Source organism: Artemia sp. Qi Xiang Cuo, chromosome 14 (genome assembly GCF_049724085.1).
Source record: "Artemia sp. Qi Xiang Cuo chromosome 14, ASM4972408v1, whole genome shotgun sequence".
Classification (NCBI taxonomy): Eukaryota; Metazoa; Arthropoda; class Branchiopoda; order Anostraca; family Artemiidae; genus Artemia; species Artemia sp. Qi Xiang Cuo.
The window spans coordinates 2,954,278-2,976,124 of NC_142807.1; the positions used below are offsets into that span (position 1 = coordinate 2,954,278).

The 21,847-nt window shown below is 38.7% G+C and overlaps 1 protein-coding gene across 2 annotated transcripts in view; it reads right to left on the reverse strand.

Moving 5' to 3' along the window:
- Positions 1 to 21,847, reverse strand: part of LOC148944040 (uncharacterized) — a 102,043-nt gene that overhangs the window by 31,472 nt on the left and 48,724 nt on the right. For both annotated transcript variants that reach the window (XM_089100291.1, XM_089100289.1), the window contains exon 3: positions 7,393 to 7,530. In XM_089100291.1, coding sequence (XP_088956417.1) covers positions 7,393 to 7,530 — 138 coding nt within the window. The remainder of the gene's footprint in view (positions 1 to 7,392; positions 7,531 to 21,847) is intronic.

The window sequence follows — 21,847 nt, forward strand, 5'->3', positions numbered from 1 at the left end:
GTTGTGGTATTCAAAAGCTGTAAAGTATAGTTGTGGGTGAAAAAGATAAGTACTTCCAGTTGCAAAATTGGTTTAGGAGGAACATTAAGAAACTAACTTGCTATGAAATGGTCTTTGAAAAGTATTTCTTTGTGTTGGGAAACACAAAAAGCTGTAAAGTATAGTTGTGGGTGAAAAAGATAAGTACTTCAAGTTGCAAAATGGGTTTAGGAGGGACATTAAGAAAGTAACTTGCTCTGAAACGGTCTTTGAAAGGTATTTCTTGGTGTTGAGGTATCCAAAAAGCTGTAAAGTATAGTTGCGGGTGAAAAAGATAAGTACTTCAAGTTGGAAAATGGGTTTAGGAGGGACATTAAGAAAGTAACTTGCTCTGAAATGGTCTTTGAAAAGTATTTCTTGGTGTTGAGGTATCCAAAAGCTGTAAAGTATACTTGTGGGTGAAAAAGATAAGTACTTCAAGATGCAAAATGGGTTTAGAAGGAACATTAAGAAAGTAACTTGCTCTGAAATGGTCTTTGAAAAGTATTTCTTGGTGTTGGGCCACCCAAAAAGCTGTAAAGTATAGTTGTGGGTGAAAAAGATAAGTACTTCAAGTTGCAAAATGGGTTTAGGAGGGACATTAAGAAAGTAACTTGCTCTGAAAAGGTCTTTGAAAAGTATTTCTTGGTGTTGAGGTATCGAAAAAGCTGTAAAGTATAGTTGTGAGTGAACAAGATAAGTACTTCAAGTTTGAAAATGGGTTTAGGAGGGACATTAAGAAAGTAACTTGCTTGTCTTAGTCGATTACGTCATTCTATGTCCATAAATGAATTCCCGTCATGATCTTCTGATAGTGTTGTACCGATTATGTAATCAATTTCTCAGAAATCCATTTGTCTTAGTTGATTACGTGATTCTATGCCCATAAATGGATTCCCGTCATGATCTTCTGATAGGGTTGTACCTATTATGTAATCAATTTCTAAGGAATCCATTTGTCCTAGTTGATTACGTCATTCTATGCCCATAAATGTATTCCCGTCAGGACCTCCTGATAGGGTTCTACCGATTATGTAATCAATTTCTCAGAAATCCAATTGTCTTAGTCGATTACGTCATTCTATGCTCATAAATGAATTTCTGCCATGATCTTCTGATATGGTTCTACCGATTATGTAATCAATTTCTCAGAAATCCATTTGTCCAATTTGATTACGTCATTCTATGCCCATAAATGGATTCCCGTCATGACCTTCTGATAGGGTTCTACCTATTATGTAATCAATTTCTCAGTAATCCATTTGTCATAGTTGATTACGTCATTCTATGCCCATAAATGGATTCCCGTCACGAGCTCCTTATAGGGTTCTACCGATTATGTAATCAATTTCTCGGGAATTCTCTCCCTTCGATTACGCAATCAATATATCTCTTCCCCACCTTCCCCTTAGAAACATCAAATTAATTCCCCTTTCGTGAATCAATAATTCCCCTTAGAAACAATAAATTAATTCCCCTTTCTTGAATTAATAATTCCCCTTAGAAACAACAAATTAATTCCCATTTCGTGACATATCAATCAATCTTGACATCACCTGTCAGACATTATTAAACTTCACCTGGAAACAATTTGATTAATGATTGACAGTACCTGTCAGACATTATTAAACTTTGCCCGGAAACAATTTGATTAATGACTGACAGCACAGGTGTTCCAAATTCCCAATCGCTTTAATTAACCACGTGTTCTCCCTAATGACTCTATACACATGGCCAAAACAACAACAACAACCTTGGAAAAAAGAGGTCATTGACCCCATTAACCACGTGTTCTCCCTAATGACTCTATGCACATGGCCGAAACAACAACAACAACAACATCGACCTTGGAAAAAAGAGGTCATTGACCCCATTAACCACGTGTTCTCCCTAATGACTCTATGCCCATATTAGGTGTTAAAAAAAGTTGTAGGTGGCAGCAGGGGTGAGTGTCACGACTGGTACCCCCCTTTCTACTCATGAGATTATTGCCAGATTCTTGCACAGAAGTTTCTTTATTTTTCTTTCGAATTTATACCACGAAAAAGTCCAAAGTTTGCTGTCACTTTTTACTCATTGTTTGATTAGGGATTCACGACAACAACAAAAAAACTGACGAGCTGACGCCTAGTTTTTGACTGGACTCTAGTTAGAGATTATGACAGCGGGCAAAACAGCAGAGAGGAATAGTTTTACACATTTCAAAACAAACTTGTCTGTTATCGGTATATTTAGGATTCTCCAGGATGAGGACAGAGGTAATATTTCAAAACAAAGTCATTGAAAAGTAACACTAACATTAAGTAACATTAAGAAAAGTAACAGTGCTATTTCATGGCTCTGAAAAAAACAAAATCACAGGGGTGAACAATACAAGCGACCGGTCATTGTGTCTCGCTAGTTCAATATAGCACATAGCCAAAATACAAAAGCATTGTTAAATAGAAGTAACAAGGTCTTTTCCCCAATCTATGGGGCGTGTCCCTTGTCTCCACCCCCCCTCCTAATTGGCCCCACTGCGGTCTTTTAAGCTTCCTTCAGCTGAATACAAGTAAAATTTCAATAACAAAATTTAAGAATCACAAGGGGGGCATGAGGATTTTAGAAATGTCTAAGTAGAGCATGGCTCAAAATTGTTTGAAAACCACAGGTCTAGAGGGCACCATAATAGCCTAGAATCTGCTAGGCCAAAACACGTAGAGGGTGTCATAGGATTAGGGTCCCTGCGGTCAGCTAAATTTCTACGAAACGTTCAACTGTCATGGTGACATCAAATATTACTATTGCAAGTTCAGTTACGGTATTCCCAGCAAGCGATGCGTAGAGCTTGATGGCGAACTATTCACAAAATGAGCAAGCCAACATCTTACCGCGAAGATAAGTCTTAAATATCGAATGCTGGAATTTTTGTTCAATAAAATGTCCATTAACGCAAGCTTACGCTGCTGAAGAGGTTTACACATATGATTTGGATATTTGTAAATATCTGTGTGTCTCTGAAACACGACTAAACTGCCGAGGGACTCTGCAGGTTGAAACCCTTTGATGGCAAAAAGTCTTCACTGTATAATTGTGGTTCTACAGACGGCTCTGCCGTTGCGAATGTCGAATTCGTCCTATCACTCAAAGCGGCTGAATAAATCATTGATTATGACCCCATATCTGAGCATATTGTTCGTGCCAGGTTTAGAGGCCAGTTAGCTGTCACTGTTGTGTCATTCTACGCCCAAACAAGGGAAGTGCCAGAGGAAGTCGAAGCGGGTTTTTACGCTCCGTTACAGATCGTCAAACAGAGAATACCCCGGAAAGATGTTCTTATCATAGACTTCAACGCCTGAATTAGTCAGAAGTTGGATAGCTCCAATGTCTCTATTTGAGCCTGTGGGTATGGTGAACAAAGCCCTAGTGGAGCAGCGCTGCTTGATTTTGCAACGCAGAATGCCATTATATTAGCAAACATTAACTTCCGACACAAATCAATCCATACTATCACATGGATTTCAAGAGATGGACGAGCGAAAGTCCAGCTATACTACCTCCTGATATCAGAACGTTGGATATCAATGGTTTCAGACTCACGCGTTTCCAGGGGTGCGAACAGGGGCTATACGGCTCCGACAACTATATCCTTAAAACTACCATAAAACCCCGCCACAAGGTTACAACCCTGTCGAAGCATTCCTTCCGAATTGACATCTTAAAGCTTGCGTTTTATGATGTTCTCAGATCTTTTACCTTGGCCCTAACAAACTATTTGTCTGCCTTAGCCGATCTCAATGACGATGAACTGCCGTCCAATGCGACAAAAAAAAAAAAAAAAAAAAAAAAAAAAAAAACAATGAATCTACAGACAAAGAGGCCTTAGGGAATATTTGCCACTATATTGCTAAACAGGATCCATAATGCTCGTGATGGGAGAACTAACCAGGGACGCTTGAGGTCTGGGATTGGCCACCCTAACCAGATATTCAGCTTAAGACAGAGTCTAGAGCATATATTCAGACATCAGCAACAGACTATCCAGGTGCTCATTTACTTCATTACTGCTCAGTGATACGCGACACCATATAGGCCACCATGATGGAAGACGGCGTACCTAATAAGCTGATCCACCTAATCCAGGCGTACAATACAGGTACAAAGGCTCAAGTTAACGCTGATGGAAGCATGTCCTTACTTTTTTATATAGTCCTTACTGTCCCTGACTTTGTTTAACTTTGTAATAGACTGGATCCTAAAAGCAATTGATATAGATGAGTCACGAGAAGCCCTTCCATGTAAGTAATAGACCTACACGCATGTCATCAAATATAGACGCCTTCAGTCGTTCGCCCACGTATTACGACACCCTGAAGACATGAGATCGAAGCAATGCCTGAAATGCTTCCTGTTGCCGTCGTGGAGAAAGTGAGCCTGTGGTCAAAAGAAAACCCACCTATCAGCCATCAAGCCCGACCTGGAGCCGCTTCGTGGGTTCAGGAAATATGGAAGACACTGGAACCGATAGTGGTTATCTATGGTCGACCGATCAACTACACATAGACCTTCCTAGAACCTAATATAGTTCCGGATCTCGAACGCCACGATGATGCAAGAGCTTGCAACGTAATAACAAGTACAAGTAAGTAAATAAATGTATTTAACAACTGTGTGACTTCAACAAAACGTGTACTATTTTCCCATTTTGTTGGCTATCTCACACTAAAGTTTAAGAGCTGTAAGATCCCTCAGTCGCTTAAAACTTTGAAAGACTCCATGTTCTGCTAGTGCATATGGAAATACAAAAAAAAATTCTGCCAACTTTATTTGTTTCCTTTTTGTTTTCCCGAAATATGTTAGCATTATAACTTATTTTACCATTTTGTAAAAAAGGACACCAATGTTTCAGAAACAATTCTGAAAAGCCAGCAGTAATCTAAATTCTATTTCAAGAAAGTTTGAAACTCATTTCAAGTAAACTGACAAGCTAATAAAAAAAAAGTTTTCTGTATAAAGTTGTCGTATATGCTTTATTGAGGAGCCTCTGGGAAGACCAATGTATGTTAGGAAATCAACTGGCTTGATCTTGCTGATCCCGAGAGGAATTTTATCTATCTAAAAAAGCCCAAGAGGATTTTTGGTATTTAGTTCAAATCCAAGCCTCGCATACACGGATTTTAACAATGCAAAAACCTCGTTTATAGATGTTGCAACTTGAGTTCAGAATATCGTCTGCAAAAAAGACTAGCGAAAAATCACGACCGGCAATGATGAAAGATGAGGGATCAGCGGATTGTGCATCAATAGTTCCGCTGCTGAACAGGGATAGGGAAGAGAGATCCACTTAATGGGTACCTTAACCCCAGTACAAATTTCAGAAGGAAATGCATGGGTAGAAGGTATGCATTACACTTGAGGCCCATTCGCATTGGACGATGAATGGATAACTAGGCGAACTTTCAGATTCGGATACATATCAGGGCTCAAATATTAAAGGGAAAAAATTATATTTCTCAAATTCAAATATTTACAGATTTTTAATTGGAGCATCCACCCTAATGTATAAAACAAGAATAGCATGTTACTCGAAGGTTTTCTAAAAAAAAGTCACACCTTGGCACCGTATTGACTCTGTTTAAATAGACCGTAAAATGTAAATGAGAGGCTGTTCATTAAAAGGGGCCTCCTCTCTCCGAAAGTTTCACTCACCAAGCCCAACGGCTTTTCAAATAAAAAAAAACTCTTCTACACTTTCAGCTGTACACCCCTTTCTTATATGACAACGGCAGGCATACCCATTCTACTGAATTATTGAATTAGATTGATGCAAATCTTATTTTCCCTTGAGAAGACAAACATAAATTTTTCAATCAGTGGACACGTGTTTCTATTACCAGAAAGTTAAGGGAAACAGATTAGCAAGACATCGGATTATCTCTTCCACGTTAATTATTTTCAGTTCACTCGACGACAACTGACCTATTAGGGGATAAGTATGGGTTTCTGTTTATTGGGGAGATTAAGTACTATTTCTTTCTTTACTTTTTACGGGGCTTTTAAAAAAAATCTTTTCCTTGAATATTTTATTTCGATTGGCTTGAGAAAACCGTACGCAGAGGCTACAAGGGCCTGACATAGCCTTGTTAAAGGTTCTGCTACGAACGATTTAGCTTGATGATTTATTTTTGTTTTATTTTACTCCAATAAAGAGGCTTCTGTTTTTACTACAGTTTATCACTATCAGTTTGAAATTAGAAGCTTCTGAAGATTTCAATATTTAGCTTCAAAAGGCGAGTCCTAAATGCGGGTAAAATAATCTTTAAAATATATAAAGGTCAGTGTTTCAACCTGTCTTAATTGGCATCAATGACGAATATTTAAATATACAATGCAAGCAGCTCGGTTATGTCAAATGATTAAACGATTTCTAAAACATGGGAAAGAAACAAAAATAAAAGAGGAGTTGTTGCGTAGAAGCGCAGGAAAAATTTAACAAATAAACCGGGAGTCGAGACCAAGACTTTAAGAGTCTTTTATAGCCACAAAATAGCCTAAAACTTTAAAGGAAGAAGATGAGTTTCAATGGCAGTACTCTATGACAGGTTGTATTCAATAGGAGAACTTAAAGAACTTCTTCTAAAAATGTACTTGGATATCCTCGAAATTTGTAACTTGGGTTATTAAGTCGAAAAGAGGTGACCCCTACTTTCCAATGAACTTGGACACTCGCATTCAAGAAATCAAGTTTTTTTTTCATGTAAATTCAAAAAAGAAAAGGTAGACCCCCAATAATAATTCATTTAGAATAATTCACAACTGAAGTGGATTAGCTCAGACAGAACCGACTATTAAATTATAGGCTTCCAAAATCAAGCTGCTGAAGTTGCCTGGAAATAGACCAAAAATCACTTTCCCCTGATCAGTTTGAAGCTCACAACCGTACGTTGTTCAGCCAAGCGAGGTGAAATCAACGTGTAAAAAATGTTACGGGCACAGATACCCGAGAAAGGGTCAAAAACCTTTTTTCTCGATTGTCTTGATGATTAAATCCTTAATTCCAGAGCCTCAAGCGAACCCCGATGCAGAAAGAAAAAATACTGGTTCTTCGAAAAACAACGTTCGACAAGTGGCCAAATTTTTTCCCTAAATGGAGCCCTTTTAAACAAAAAACAAATTTATTCCGGAAGATTCATGCCTTTTTTATAGAAGGAGAGAGAGAGATTAAATTTCATGTGATTCGTTATCCTCTCTGAAAATATAAGCCAGTTTAAAGAACAAAAAGTGTTTAAGTCATAAAATATTTTACAAATGGTCCCTCTGTTTTGGGTACGACAGTTTTTTAAAATAAATGATTATCACAAACTTTTTCAATTAAAGATAAAAGTTTCACTATACCTGATCTTTCCCTGCAAGGCTGAGATACATTGAATGACAAAGGTCGAGCTTCAAAGGACATTCCACGGGTTTAACAGCACGATAAAGTGTTTTCCAAAATTTTACATATTCATCCTCCTCACTTTCAGATGGACTTTCCTGTAGCAAAAAAAGAACATTTTAAATTTGGAGACTGCAGCGCAAAGCTAGAGAAACTAGAAGAGTACAACAGTAAGCTAAGCAGTACAGTAAAATCAGATACAGTACCTATTACTACCAGTAACAACTCATCACAGCACCAAGCTATCTGTATCCAACACAGCTACTCACTAATCCTCTACCCCAATCCGTTCAAAGCTTCAAACTGTACTCTCTTCCTTGAAGTTCATTCTTCAAGAATTCATGTCCTCCCTTTTGACCTTCCTCACTCCTCCAAGAAAGAAAAAAAAACAAGATTTGATTGACATAACCCTTGAGCATTGAGAAAGAACACTGACCCCCCTTTTTTCCCTAGATACAATAATAAGGCATTGCTGTGTAGGAACTCGATGTAGTAACTGGAATCCCCATTAAACATAACTATATATAAAGCTTCATTCTTTAAAGGATACTTTACTTAAGGGCCGATTTCAAACACATATAAAGTACATGAGGCTTCAGGAGACTGCTGACATTGATCCCCGGCTGTTAAACTCTGTTCTGTTTAGATTTTCCAATGTAAGTTGTCATACCTTCCGCCTCTGTTCCTACAATTAAATAAGCTCCTCTTTCAACAGGTGTTGTGCTAGTGTTTTTTCCTAGTTGTGCTAGATCCTTTCAGTTTTTACACTTTTGATTAGTGACAGCTACATTAATCACTCAGAGGCATTGTTATTAATTTTGGAGAAGATGCTGCAGAGAGCTACTACAGTTCTTTTAATACAGACAGTACATTGTCATATTTACTAGCAGTGGCACAAATAACGACCATAGACCCTTCTTCTTTAAAAAAAATCGTCTTTACACGAAAACTCCTTCTATAATCATAAAAGGTACAAAGGACCATTTTCTTTATATGCAAGTAAGGTGCTGCAAACGTTAAAGGTTACATGAAAGTGCTGCAAACGTTAAGTCACTGGCTAAAAATTTTACAAATAAAGATAAACGGTTCGAAATACAGGGCTAGAGAGAAATACTCCACACGCGTGGGACAACACCCTGACTACAGATACTCGAACGTATTTTGGATGAACTGGGTTTACCTTATCTCTCGAACGAAAGAAATGGTCCTGTTTTTGTGTAGATTGTAAATCAATAAACCTTTGAAGGGTCACTTGTCTCACCAGCCCGTTTCAATATAAAAAAATTAGTTAAGCGAAGCACCTAATCTTGCGGATTTCCTTTTTTAATTTAAGATTCTCTGTTTATATGCACTTCTTGTGAAAGGTATGAGACCAATGCCTATAAATATTTGAGAAATATCATTGGACACGAAAAGTGAAGGTGCCAGAGGTGTACTTGTCGTATATGTGACTCTCCTGATGAGGGGGTGTTTCATGTGTTACTTACCGAGTATATGCCGTAAGTCTTCATCGATTCAAGGACTATTTTTAAGAAAGGAGATGAGCAGATTCTATCCATAAAAAATGAACAAAAAACGACGGACAAAAAAATGAAAGATACAGATGAAGAAGAATTTTCCATCATTAGAAAAGATAAACGACTAATTTTATTCTTTTGGTATTTCTGGGTATGGTTTGATTAATCGACTTCCTCTAGTAAATGTGAAGTTAATAATTTAATTTACGTGTATGTCTTGCAGCCAGTTCTAGTGTGATTATTTTATGTTTATGACTTAAAACCTATGAATTACAATATTATTACTGTCCTGAATAAACAAACCAAGTAATAAAAATGGCAGCACTATAATTTAAGAAGTTCAAGCAGACGCAGTAAAATTTTCAGTGTTTTGGCTTATAGGATATGCCCGCTGAAAAATGGTATATTTAATTGTAGTAGCAGAGATCATGGTTCTGACAATTTAATGGTAAAACCTAATCTTAGCAGTTTTTGATCGTAATGGGTTTGTTTGAAGGTAAGTCTCTAAGCCCCTTTGCCGAGCGCTTTTTTTTTTACCGAGGGTTTCTTAGAGGTGTACAAAATAATATTGCGGCTTACAGATCGGTCGGTAAAAAAAGCGCTTGGCAAAACAGACGCCGACGGCAGGAATGCACCGTAGGCGTTTATTTAAACGCCTACGCTGAGACGGTGGCCTATGGAACTAAATATATTCTTAAACAGTTTGCGTTTTTTACTGCTGATGAGAGAGTGTTTTTTTATCTGGGATGGGAGAGGGCAATTGTATAAAAAATAATCCTGGATAATATGATTAGGAAGTGCCCAGAAATTCAAGGAATTTTGAAGCATCAGGGGGTTGGGCCTAAATTACCCCCTGTCTTCGACCCTAAACAAATCAAAGCCAATTTACCATAAATAAAAAAGAGAACTAATCCAATTTATTTGTCCTTAACTAAATATTTTTTAACACAATTTGAATTCATGTACAGTAAGGAAATTTCTACCGACGGGTTCTACTGGTTTAAAAGGTAAAAAAAAACACCAAGTGTGTCTTGGGCCTAAAACTTTATGACTGTTTCTGTGCGCTTTAAAGCTTCATGCTCAGATAAAAAAAAATCTTATTAATTATGAGAACACAGTGTTTTTCATACAACTAATGTACGTTATCGATACTCGAATCTGTTCTATTGATTATTTTCAAGAGACCGCTATGTAGAAATGGAATGCAAAGAGTAGTTTTTATTGCGTTTACGATATTTAAACTGTTGTTTTTTGGAGTTTAGGGGGGGAAGGTACCTAGGTTAGGATAGGTATTTAATATATGGTATGCTTTACCCCCTCCCCCCTAATGTGCAAATATATAGCCCAAATTTGTTTTATAAAGAAACAAATATATACGGCATTGGACTTTACAGTCCCTACCAGCGGTGCTGATCTCCTTTTCTTGGCCCTTCAGCCAGGAAGTGCAATGGGGGGGGGGGGGGGTTGAGGGCCAACCATCCTGTGCTTTCGCACACTTTTCCTGTTTACATTCCCCAGATTTCTCCAGGTACCCATTTAGAGCTGGATCAACTCTGATTGAGCTTACAGAGTCACACCACTGACACCCGTCCGAAACCAAATAGTTGGATACACTAGGATTCGAACCCTATCCCTCTCGGACAAAGAATCTTAAATCCAGCGCACCAACTTGTTTTTAAACTATTATATACTCGTCCTATTTTATTCTATTTCATTAGCATTAACCTAACTTGACTTTTTAGAAGTGCCCGTATAATGCACCAGTAACTAAGGAATAAAAGTAATTGATATAGCCTACTGAGTTTAAATTTGTCACATATCAAAATAAGAGACGGAATGCCTACTAGTACTGGATTTCACCAAACAATGCATTGTGGTTATTTGTTCTATACGGAAAAAGGGTACTATTTTTATTATGGGGGGGGGGCTGGCTCCTCAAGGTACACAGCGCTTAACCAAGATATTGGGGAAAGACGTTTCAAACCTACCCCTCTCCCAAATTCTGTCTTGATGGTGAATGTTAACTAAAAACTGTAGACTATAGGTAATAGGTATAGACTGTTTTAGTTTTGAACTATTAGAAGATATTAGAAAAGTGTTGGATAGACACCAAGGTGCATATTCTCAGCGTTAACGCGCATGTCATTCTTCACTGGGCAATATTTGAGTCCGTAAGATCAATAAAAACAAAGGTCATATAATTTTATTTAATGTTCTTTTATATGTATCTTTAATTTAATCTAAGTTTTGGTGTTTTTTGCTAATCTTTTAGAATTTTCACATTCTTCAATTCATTTCTCCCACATTTTATTGAAACACCGACGGAAAATTTATCTTCCTGACCGTTTTAAAATCTAGGTATGTTGAAAACGAATGAAAAAAAGAAAAAAAGAACCTTGAAACCTATTTTGACGAAGTCAGATTTCTGAAGGCTTTCATAGCACTTTCACAGGGAGTTAGGTTAATATGATAAATTATACATTTTTTTTGGCTAAATTAAACGACGAATCTTGTATCAAGATTACTTAAATGATACCCCAGGGAGGTATTTTGTATTTCCCATTTTTGTTCTCCCCTATTTCTAAGGCTTAGAAAATGCCTTAAAAACATAACTAGTTCTACTAGTCAGTCGGCTACCCTTATTGATAATATTTATTTATCGACGAACCTTATACCAAAAAGTTATTGCGGCGTGATCATATGTCCAGGTTCTGACCATCTTCCTTTGGCGTGCGTAATTCGGGACACTGGAAAAAAGGTTTTTAAGATGGAGAAAACAACAGTTAGGGATCTTAAGCCGGAAAATCTTAAAACAGTTTCAAGAAGAGATAAGTATAGTTTCTTGGGAGGAAGTTAGGAATGAAAATGAAAACGCATCGGCGGCGTTTGACACTTTTTTAAAAATATTGTCACCTATTTATGATAAGTGTTGCCCTGTGAAGGTTGTTCATAAAAAGAAAAATATCCCAAGGAATCTGTAGGTGACAAATAAAATTTTGATGAAAACTAGTGAAAGGAACAGACCTTATCGGTTGTACCTTTATTCTCCAATGCAACGAAACATTGAAGAATCTAGAAAAATTTGAAACAATGTGAATTCCCTCAGAAGGTCATCAATTTCAGAGAAGTTTCGTGATAAAAACGGTAATGTTAAGGGAACTTGGCAAGTGATAAATGAGGCAATACGTGGTAATAACTCTATAGACCCGGTGGATGAACTTGTAGTCAGTGAAAAACAAGTTAAAGTTAAGAAAGGTGTTAGTGATGAGTTTTGTAAATATTTTTCAAATGTTGGAATTGATGTTAAAAATGATGTTGCCGACAATGGGTATAAAAATGAGCTGTTTATTGATGACCGTGGGGAAGGTCGTTCCATGAAATTCGTAGAGTGCACTCAGTCTGATCTCGAGGACGCACTGAAAACAATAAAGTCGTATTCAGTTTGAATTGACAGTCTTAGCCTTAAGGCATTTAAGGCTGTTGCCGCTTACCTTTTGCCTTGTCTTCTGTACTTGGTGAACCTATCTATGGAAAAAGGTCAGTTCCCAGATGCTTTAAAACAAGCAAACATTATACCTTTACATAAAGGTGTTGACAAAAGAGAAATTTCAAACTGGAGACCTATATCGATTCTGCCACTATTCTCAAAAATATTTGAAAAGGTTGTTCATAAGAAACTATATTCCTACCTTAATCCTCTTGGGTTTTTATGTGACACGCAATTTGGATTCCGAAAATATCATTCTACTAGTCATGCAGTGCACCACCTTCTTGATGTTTTAAACAATGTATTCGAGAGCGGCTCTACTCTTTTAATTATTTTTATTGATTTTAAGAAAGCTTTTGATACTGTTAATTTTGAGCTGTTGTTAGATAGGATGTCACATTTAAGCATTAAGGGAAATTTAATTGAGTGTTTTCGTTCGTATCTGTATGGTAGATCAATGCGTCTAGTCGGGGGGGATGTTGTAAGTCCACCTCTTCCCGTACTATGTGAAGAACACCAAGGTTCTGTGTTAGGTCCGCTTTTATATTTAATCTACGTCGACTCATTACGGTTCTACATTCCTGGTGCCGCCATAACATCCTTTGCGGATGACACAGCTATAACGATTGCTGGAAAGGTTTTGAGTGATCTTTTTCCAAAAGCAAATAAAGTGCTACTTGACCTGCATATTTTTACTAGTCTTAGTTGCTTAGCAGTGAATGTGAGTAAAACTAATTACATGATTTTTAGTCGTACTGGAGTTATTGATAATGTTTTCGGTTTGGTTAATTTTAATGGTACAGAGATTAAGCAGATATTTGATACAAGGTATCTTGGTTTTTAGATTTATTGTAATTTAAATTGGAAAAACATAGTGAAATTATATCGGTGAAAGTTGCGCGGGGCTTAGGCCTGATCCGTAGATTTAAACATGTTTTTCCTGTTTCCGTTTTTATATTTTATATAATTCACTTATTCATCCTTACATTGTATACGGTTGTTTTGTGTGGGCTAGTAATTTTGTTGTAAATTTTAAACGGATACAAATTGTGCAGAGTAAAGCACTGCGGCTGCTCGGTGATTTTGAAAGCTGTGAAAGTACTATGAAATGTTGTCACCATTTTAAGATTTTAAATGTCGAGCAATTAAGGAAATATCAGAGAGGTATTTGTGTGCATCAGTGTTTAAAGAATTTAGTACATAATTATTTTGTTAATGCTTTGTCATTGAGTTCTGCATACCATTCCTATGATACTAGGATCCTCGGACCTAGTACATGAGAGACAACACGCTGCTAGGTTTAGTTTTGTATTTAGGCATGTGGATGTTGCGGTATGGAACAGTCTTCCGGAAAACACTAGGATGGCTGAGAGTGTGTCCTCTTTTAAAAATAGGTTAAAGAATTTCTTAATGAATAGGGATGGCTGAGGGGGGGGGCTGTATTCTATCTTTTGTCTTGTGTAAGGATTGGTTTGCGGTTCCCATGAGGTTTATTTCTTATTTATTTATATGATTGCATTATTATTATTATTTTTTTCCATTATATATGTGAGTAAGTTTTTTTTCAATATATATATATGAGTGAGTAAAATAGAGAGTCCTGCCACAAACAAATCTGTATAGATTTTCACGTGGTAGGTCTGTTTGATATGTTTTTTTGTGAATATTGATATTTAATAAAAATGAATTTTCCCTCTCTCTCTCTCTATCTCTTCAAAAATCTTGGAAACTGTTCCAGGTGGCTTGGAAGAAAAAGCAGAAATGACCAGCCGAAATGTATTCTCGACATTGTCTGGACATGCTTAAAACTCTTGAAAAGTGTGATGAAAAGCAAATACCACTACCACGTTTCGTGCTTTACGAGCCTGACGAAGTAAAACTTACCGCAGGGGAATCAAGTGCTACGCTTAATCGTAAAGTTAACGAACTATGTGTCAAATTCGATAATTACGTCCCGTCGAAGTGCATCCCGTTGCCTTCTTTGTCTCAAGCCCCCACACAGTCTTCCAAACCCTCTTTTGTCATTATGTTAAAGAATCCACCTAAAAAGCTAAACGACCCCAAGGACGGCAAAACTTTTATTGGTAACTTGTGTGGTGACTCGGAGTCGGCGATAATTTAGCTTAGACCGGGAAAAGATACTTGGCGCCTCGTAGTAAGAGTAGAGGGGACCCTAAAGCCCCCATTGCTCACCCCTGCTGCCACCTATAACTTTTTTTGCACCCCATATAAGGGCATAGCCTCCCTAGGGAGAACACGTGGTTAATGGGGTCAATGACCTCTTTTTCCAAGGTCGATTTATTTGATGTTTCTATGTGTAATAACTCCGGGGCAAAGGTTGCACATGCGCATTGAATTCTAACGGGAACAATGTTATTGATCTAGGACTCGAAGGGGAAGTGAATTTCCGAGAAATTGATTGCGTAATCCTTCGTGAATGTTATGATCCAGAAATAGTATTTGATGTTGTTCTTCAAGCCAAATATTATGACTTTCCCGGAAACAGTTAGATCACGTGTTTCCTTCTCAGCCAATCAGCGAGTCGGATACATCCTCCTTCTCAGCCAATCAGAGACCTGCTTACATATGATTTTCCCCGTTACATAACAATTCACCCTTGAGATTTCGTATATAACGGACATGCAATGTGATTCAATTATCAGAAAGTATTTTGACGCTGTGTAAACAACAATGGATAAATTTGATGAACTTGAAGCCTTGGCAACTTCAATTTACCATGTAAGTACATTTTTTATTTTCAAACGAATTTTCCATGGACATCCTTCCCTCTATATTTCCAGCTAAATCCCCCTCCCTCCACCATTGTTTTACAATCCCAAATTCTCGCAAAAAGAAATAGCAGTTCAATCAATTCCTTCCCTCTATATTTCCAGCTAAATCCCCCCTCCCTCTACCATTGTTTTACAATCCCAAATTCTCGCATAAAGAAATATCATTTCCATGGACAGCCTGCCCTATATATTTCCATCTACATCCCCCCTCCCGCTCCCATTGTTTTCCAATCCCCAATTATCGCGAAAAGAAATATCATTTCAATGGACATCCTTCCCTCTATATTTCCAGCTAAATCCCCCCTCCCTCCACCATTGTTTTACAATCCCAAATTCTCGCAAAAAGAAATAATTATCCTTCCCTCTATATTTCCAGCTAAATCCCCCTCCCTCCACCATTGTTTTACAATCCCAAATTCTCGCAAAAAGAAATAATTATCCTTCCCTCTATATTTCCAGCTAAATCCCCCTCCCTCCACCATTGTTTTACAATCCCAAATTCTCGCAAAAAGAAATAGCATTTCGATAAATTCCTTCCCTCTATATTTCCAGCTAAATCCCCCTCCCTCCACCATTGTTTTACAATACAAACTTCTCGCAAAAAGAAATAGCAATTCGATAAAGTCCTTCCCTATATATTTCCAGCTCCATCCCCACTCCCGCCCCCATTGTTTTACAACCAAAATATCGCAAAATGAAATAATTATCCTTCCCTCTATATTTCCAGCTAAATCCCCCCCTCCCTCCACCATTGTTTTACAACTAAATTCTCGCAAAAAGAAATACCATTTCGATAAATTCCTTCCCAATATATTTCCAGCTAAATCCCCCCCTCCCTCCACCAATGTTTTACAACCAAATTCTCGCAAAAAGACATACCATTTCAATAAATTCCTTCCTTCTATATTTCCAGCTAAAGTGACCATTGACTTCCGTCAATTTTTAGTGAAAATGCCGTTCTGTTTTGACACAAGACTCCAGTGCGTAGTTAAAATTAGCAGTCACCCTTTTTCCGGTTTACAAACGCGGTCAAGTCAAAGGGTTTCTCCGTCAAAATTAAAACACTTTGTGGGAATAATTAGATTGTAGTTTCGTAACCTATATGGAAGGAGAGAAAGAGATTATTTTCAAATCAAGTTTAACATTATATTTAGAACATTATGTGAAAGGGGGCAATACATCACTTCTAACAGCTTCGTTGTAAAGTGTCTTATGTGAAGGGGGAGGGCAATACCTTCAATTCTACCGCCATCAATATAAAATGAAAACAAACAGTGCAGGGCTAGAAAAGTCTTTGAGAGTTGCATGAAGCTAATATTATTTATACATTTTTACCTATTATCGCAAAATATAGGCCTACAGGTCGATGGGTTAACGATCTAATTTATAGCCTATAGGCTGGAATATTTAAATGGTAAAAATATGAACATTGATTTCTATCCTATGGCTATAGACTACTGATTGTCTAATAAAAATGTTTGATTTCTAAGCCAACTATATTTCTCGCGAAATTTTTACTTTTTGCTTTACTGAAAAGATACTTTTCTAAACAAAATTATGGTTAATAATTTTCTTTCTTTAAAAAGGGAGAAATTATTTTGATTTGATTTTTCTTCTCTTCTTTAAGGCAAATTATGAAGAATTTGCGGACACTGCTTTGATGAGACCTATGTCTTACGCAAATAGCGAAGAATGCGTGCCCCCTCCTGCTAAGAAAACGAGGGCCAATAATGCGCCCCCTGCCATGCAATATGATCGCTGGCCAAAGCCCCCCAGCTCCACACTGCCTGCCCAAGTGCAGCCACCTACACAAGCCACTCTTAATCGAGCCTCAGTTATACTATATACTCGTCGGTCGAAACCCTACAGCTCCACACTGCATGGCCAAGTGCAGCCGCCTGGACCATGCCCTGTCCCAGCTGTACTTGAAATTACTGTCCCCAGTCTCGACGCCCTCCACCATGAACGACCTGGACCTTCCAGAGCTGACCCAGCGGCGCACGAACATAGTGACGCCGAGTCGTCCGCCCTTATTCATGCGTTGCCTGGGCCTTCTGGGGATGCCCCACCTACACAAGGTCAGGAAGTGACCCTCCAGCATGCACTATCTGGTCCTTCGGGCACCCAAGCCCAGACGGGATATGCAAATGTAAGCATTTTTTCTTCAAACTATCTATTTATTCATTTTTCAGTCCTTTTCAATCCCAATATAAACTTATCTCAGCGGGATATATCTAAATGTAATTTTTTGCAGAGAAACCACTCTTTTCTAATCTTTGCTATTTTCTATGCATTCCCCCCTATCTCATCGCCGCTATCTCATAAGCGAATATTTTTAGGTAATTTCTATTAATAATCGCTGCATTTGAAACTCAAAATCCCCAATTTTTTCTAATCTTTACTATGTTCTCTGGTACTATCACATATATTTTAGATACCTTCGAAACACCGACTGCTCTTTTTCACGTAATTTGAGAGAGAGATTATCCAATCTGTCACATATTGACTTTCTAATTTACACTGACTATTTCAATCGTGACAAAGATTTTAGCGAAGGGGAAACCGACTTAACGGTTCAATCCTGGAACACTCGCGCTGTGGATTACAATAATTGCGAGCTAATTAAGAGTTCACCGAACTTATAGAACGGTATTAGAGAGAAACTTGGACTTATGCAGTCTAAGAAAATATTTTTTTTGGGACATTTTTTAAACGGCCGGGAGCCGCGGAGCCGATGGGTCCGGGGAGTGCTGTGAGGGCAAGGTTAGGGAAGCGCCGGGGGGGGGGGATGCGCCACGGGTCAGGGAAGTGCCACAGGGATGCGCCACGGGCCCGAAAAGCAGCGCGGGAAGCGATACGGGGCCCCAGAAGCGCCACAGGGATGCGTTGTGGCTCCGAAAAGCGTCACGGGTCAGGGAAAGCGTCACAGGTGTGCGCCACGAGTCCGGGATGCGTTGGGGGATGGGCCCCGGGTCTGGGACGCGCCACGGGCTCGAGAAGCAGCGCGGGAAGCGATGCGGGCCCCGAGACGCGCCACAGGGGGGGGCTGGGGCTCCGAAACGCGCCACGGGTGGTCCGGGAAGCGGTGTGGGGTAAGGTTTGGGGGGGGGGTGGGGGGGAGCGCCAAAAAAAAAAAATTTTGAACACTTTGAAAATAAACGAACAACTTGTTACCTTCTATTTCATATCTTAAGTTGGAACTTTCAGTTGAATTATCCAAATTTTATTAAGCAATAATAATCCAAATTTTAAAAACAGTAGGGCTGATTTGAACACTCTGAAAATAAGCTATTTTTTTATTTACAGGTTGTCCTGGTTCCATACTCTCCATCTCCCCCCTGCTCGTCAGTTGGAGAAGGAGAGGAGGCACACGTGGAGCTCCCCAACAATTCACTATGGGATGATTTACATCAATCATTTGATAATATTGATGAGTTTCTAGATGATTTTATAAATGTAGATAATAGCACAGTTGAGCTGGGTGATGTAGATAAGTCAGATTCAGACTTAGCATTGCTGAGTCCAAATACAATGCAGCTTGTGAATGAGTTTGTAGGTGGATTGAGAGGAAACTCTTCCCACTCAGATTACATGAACATTTCCCCACTTCAATCGACTGAAGCGGCTTCCCATAGCCCTATTATTGAACAACTTGGGGGAGGGGGTAATATACAAGAGGGGGAGGGGGGTACAACTCTCCCAGACTTTCAGCTGTCCAACACAATTTTAAATAATATAGTTGTTTTCACTGCAATGTTTGGGGACCCTTTTAATTCTCTTTTGTGTGGTAATTTTGTTTATGACCCTGTAGAAATTGTGCATGCCTATGTAGAAAAAATTCGTGCACTAGTGGACAAACAAATTCACGTGTGGGGGGGGTAGGGATTCAATTAAGGTTTCCATTGTTTTAAAGGTTTTTTATTTGAATGAGGGGAAAAGCGAGGTTTACTATCATTTTATACATTCCGAGATGCGTATAATTTATACAAATTTAGAAAATTTTGAGGGTGTTTTTAGTGAGTGGGTAGGACAAATTATAACGCATCTCGAGAACTATAACGAAAATGGGAGTGGCTCAGTAGTTTTATTTATTGAAAATTTAGGTGTAAATATTTGAAAATTTAAGAAAGATTTTATTTTAAGAGGGGGGGCTGGGTATGAAAGGGATACAGTTTTAAATTATAATCCTGATCTAGTAGGTTGTCATGGGGTCCAGAAGATTTGTTTTGAAACAGGTCAAAAGTGTTTCAAGTATTCTTTCCTCATCTCATCATACGAGCATCTAGTTCATGACGCAACTAAGACGAATTTAGACATCTCTGGTATACATGCGACGGACAGCTCCGTTTTTCCAGTTGTAGATTTTTCTTGCTTAGAGGGGAAATACCCAGTAACGCTAAAATCTATTGACAATTTTGAAAGGGCTAATGCCCATTTAAAGATTGGCGTTACTGTGGTACAATACGAAACAGAATTTGAAGATGGGGCTCGTTTTAAAAAGAAGGGGGTGGTCTTCCCCGTAAGGGGTCCGTCAGTTGATTTGGTTAAACACTGGGTTTGGTTGCTTTACACACCACCTAGTCAACCGAACACAATCGGTCATTTTAACCCTATCACTGACATTAGTAGAGTTCTGAGGGAGGGTAAGAAAAGGGGGACTCGTTTCTACTGTCCAACATGCCTCTCCAGATTTTGGACTGAACTAAAGTTACAAAATCATATGAGGCATTGTAGACGCCATGGCTATCAGACAGTGGAAACGGTTTCAGGGGATAGGTCAATTCTACGTTTCAAAATTTTCAAAAACACTCTCCTCCAATGCAACAAAATATCTATGGATTGTGAGGATCAGTTGGTGGAAATGAACGATACAAAATTTGCAAATCGAGTCAAAGAAGATCTGCCTAGTGCGGTCTCCTACGCCCATGCACACCGAGACAATTCAAACATCATGTAAGTGTTAGAAGTAGTTGAAACATTGGATGAGGGGGAGTGCATGGACAAGGCGCTGACTAAACTGATCGGTACGGCTAATGGTGCTATTTCTCGTTTGAGAAATACGCATTATCCAATAGTGCTGTCTGCAGAGGATCGTCTCGCGATTAAAAATCAAAAAATATGTTGGGTCTGTACGGGGGAGTGTGTCGAGGAGGATAAGGGGACTACCAGCACCCGCGGGGGGCGGGGGAAAGTCAGAGACCACGACCATCTGTGGCAGGAAATATCATCGGGGGGTAGTAATTTTAGGGGGATAGCGCATCAATCGTGTAATTTAAACGTTAGCAAACAGTTTTGTATTCCTGTTTTTATTCATAACTCTAATTATGACTTAAAATTTATTTTACCGGCACTGGCACGTATGCAGAGGGAGGGAGGGGGAGTAGATAGTCCATGGGTGAATAATTCATTTACCTACAACATCAGTCCCAAATCAGCCGAGAAGTTGTTGCTTCTCGAACTGAAATGGCAGGTAGTGTATAATGAGCGTACGTGCTGGAATAAAATTAGGTTTTTAGATTCTTTTAGTTTTTTCCCCAAATCCCTTAGTCAACTAATTCAAGTGCAGAAAAGCGACAATTTTGATAGCTTTCCTTTGCTTAAACAGCACTTTCCAGACAGTGAAATGTATGACATATTAACCTGCAAAGGTGTATATGCATACGATTATTACTGTTCTGGCGCTCGCTTAAGCGAGGAGAAACTACCTCCAATTGAAGCTTTTCACAATTCGATGACTAACAGTGAATGCAAACTTGAGGAGTACGAGTTTGCCAAGAAGGTGTGGGCTAAGGGGGATTGTAAAAATGGGTGGGATTATTGTAGACTGTACTTGGCTAGTGACGTTCTAACTCTGTTGGATATAGTCTGTAAGAATACAGACCAGATCTATTCAGAGTTTGGACTAGATATAGGATATTATTTTTCTACACCACATTTAGTAATGGATTTAATTTTAAAAATTAGCAGGAAGGAAATAGGCCTAATCACGGATGTAGACCAACACCTTTTTGTAGAGCGTTCAATGCGGGGAGGGTATGTTTTTCACGGGGACCGCGTCTTGTCAACCGATCTTAGCGGAAAAAACACTGGTGTAAAGTCAAATGCAGTGTTCTTTGACACGAACTCATAATACCCCTTGACAAGGTCCACCCACTCTTTGACATGTGGCAATTATAAATGGCTTGAAGAATCCTTGCGATTTCACCGATATTACCACCGTCGAGGACAACGGGCCACAAGGATGGTTCTTTGAAGTTGATGGTGATATTCCGATGGCGCTTCACGACTCAGTCAAAGATTTTGTTTTTCCCTGTATCAATCGACCGGTGAGCAGGGACTCGTTGAGCCCCTAGAATCTATCATTGGTTGAGGAAATGGGGATGCATTGGACCCCCTGTAAACAGAAACTGATTGTTGATTTGGACCCTAAGGAGACTATCGTTGTTCACTATGTGATTTTGCATTGGATGGTTAGCAATGGTTTCAAGATCACCAAAATACATAGTGTCCTGCAGTTCAATCAGAAACCCTACTTGAAATCGTTTATCGACACTTTTGTCGATAAACGCTCTAAGGCAAATTCAAAGGTGGAGAAGGAAATGTATAAGCTCATTCTAAA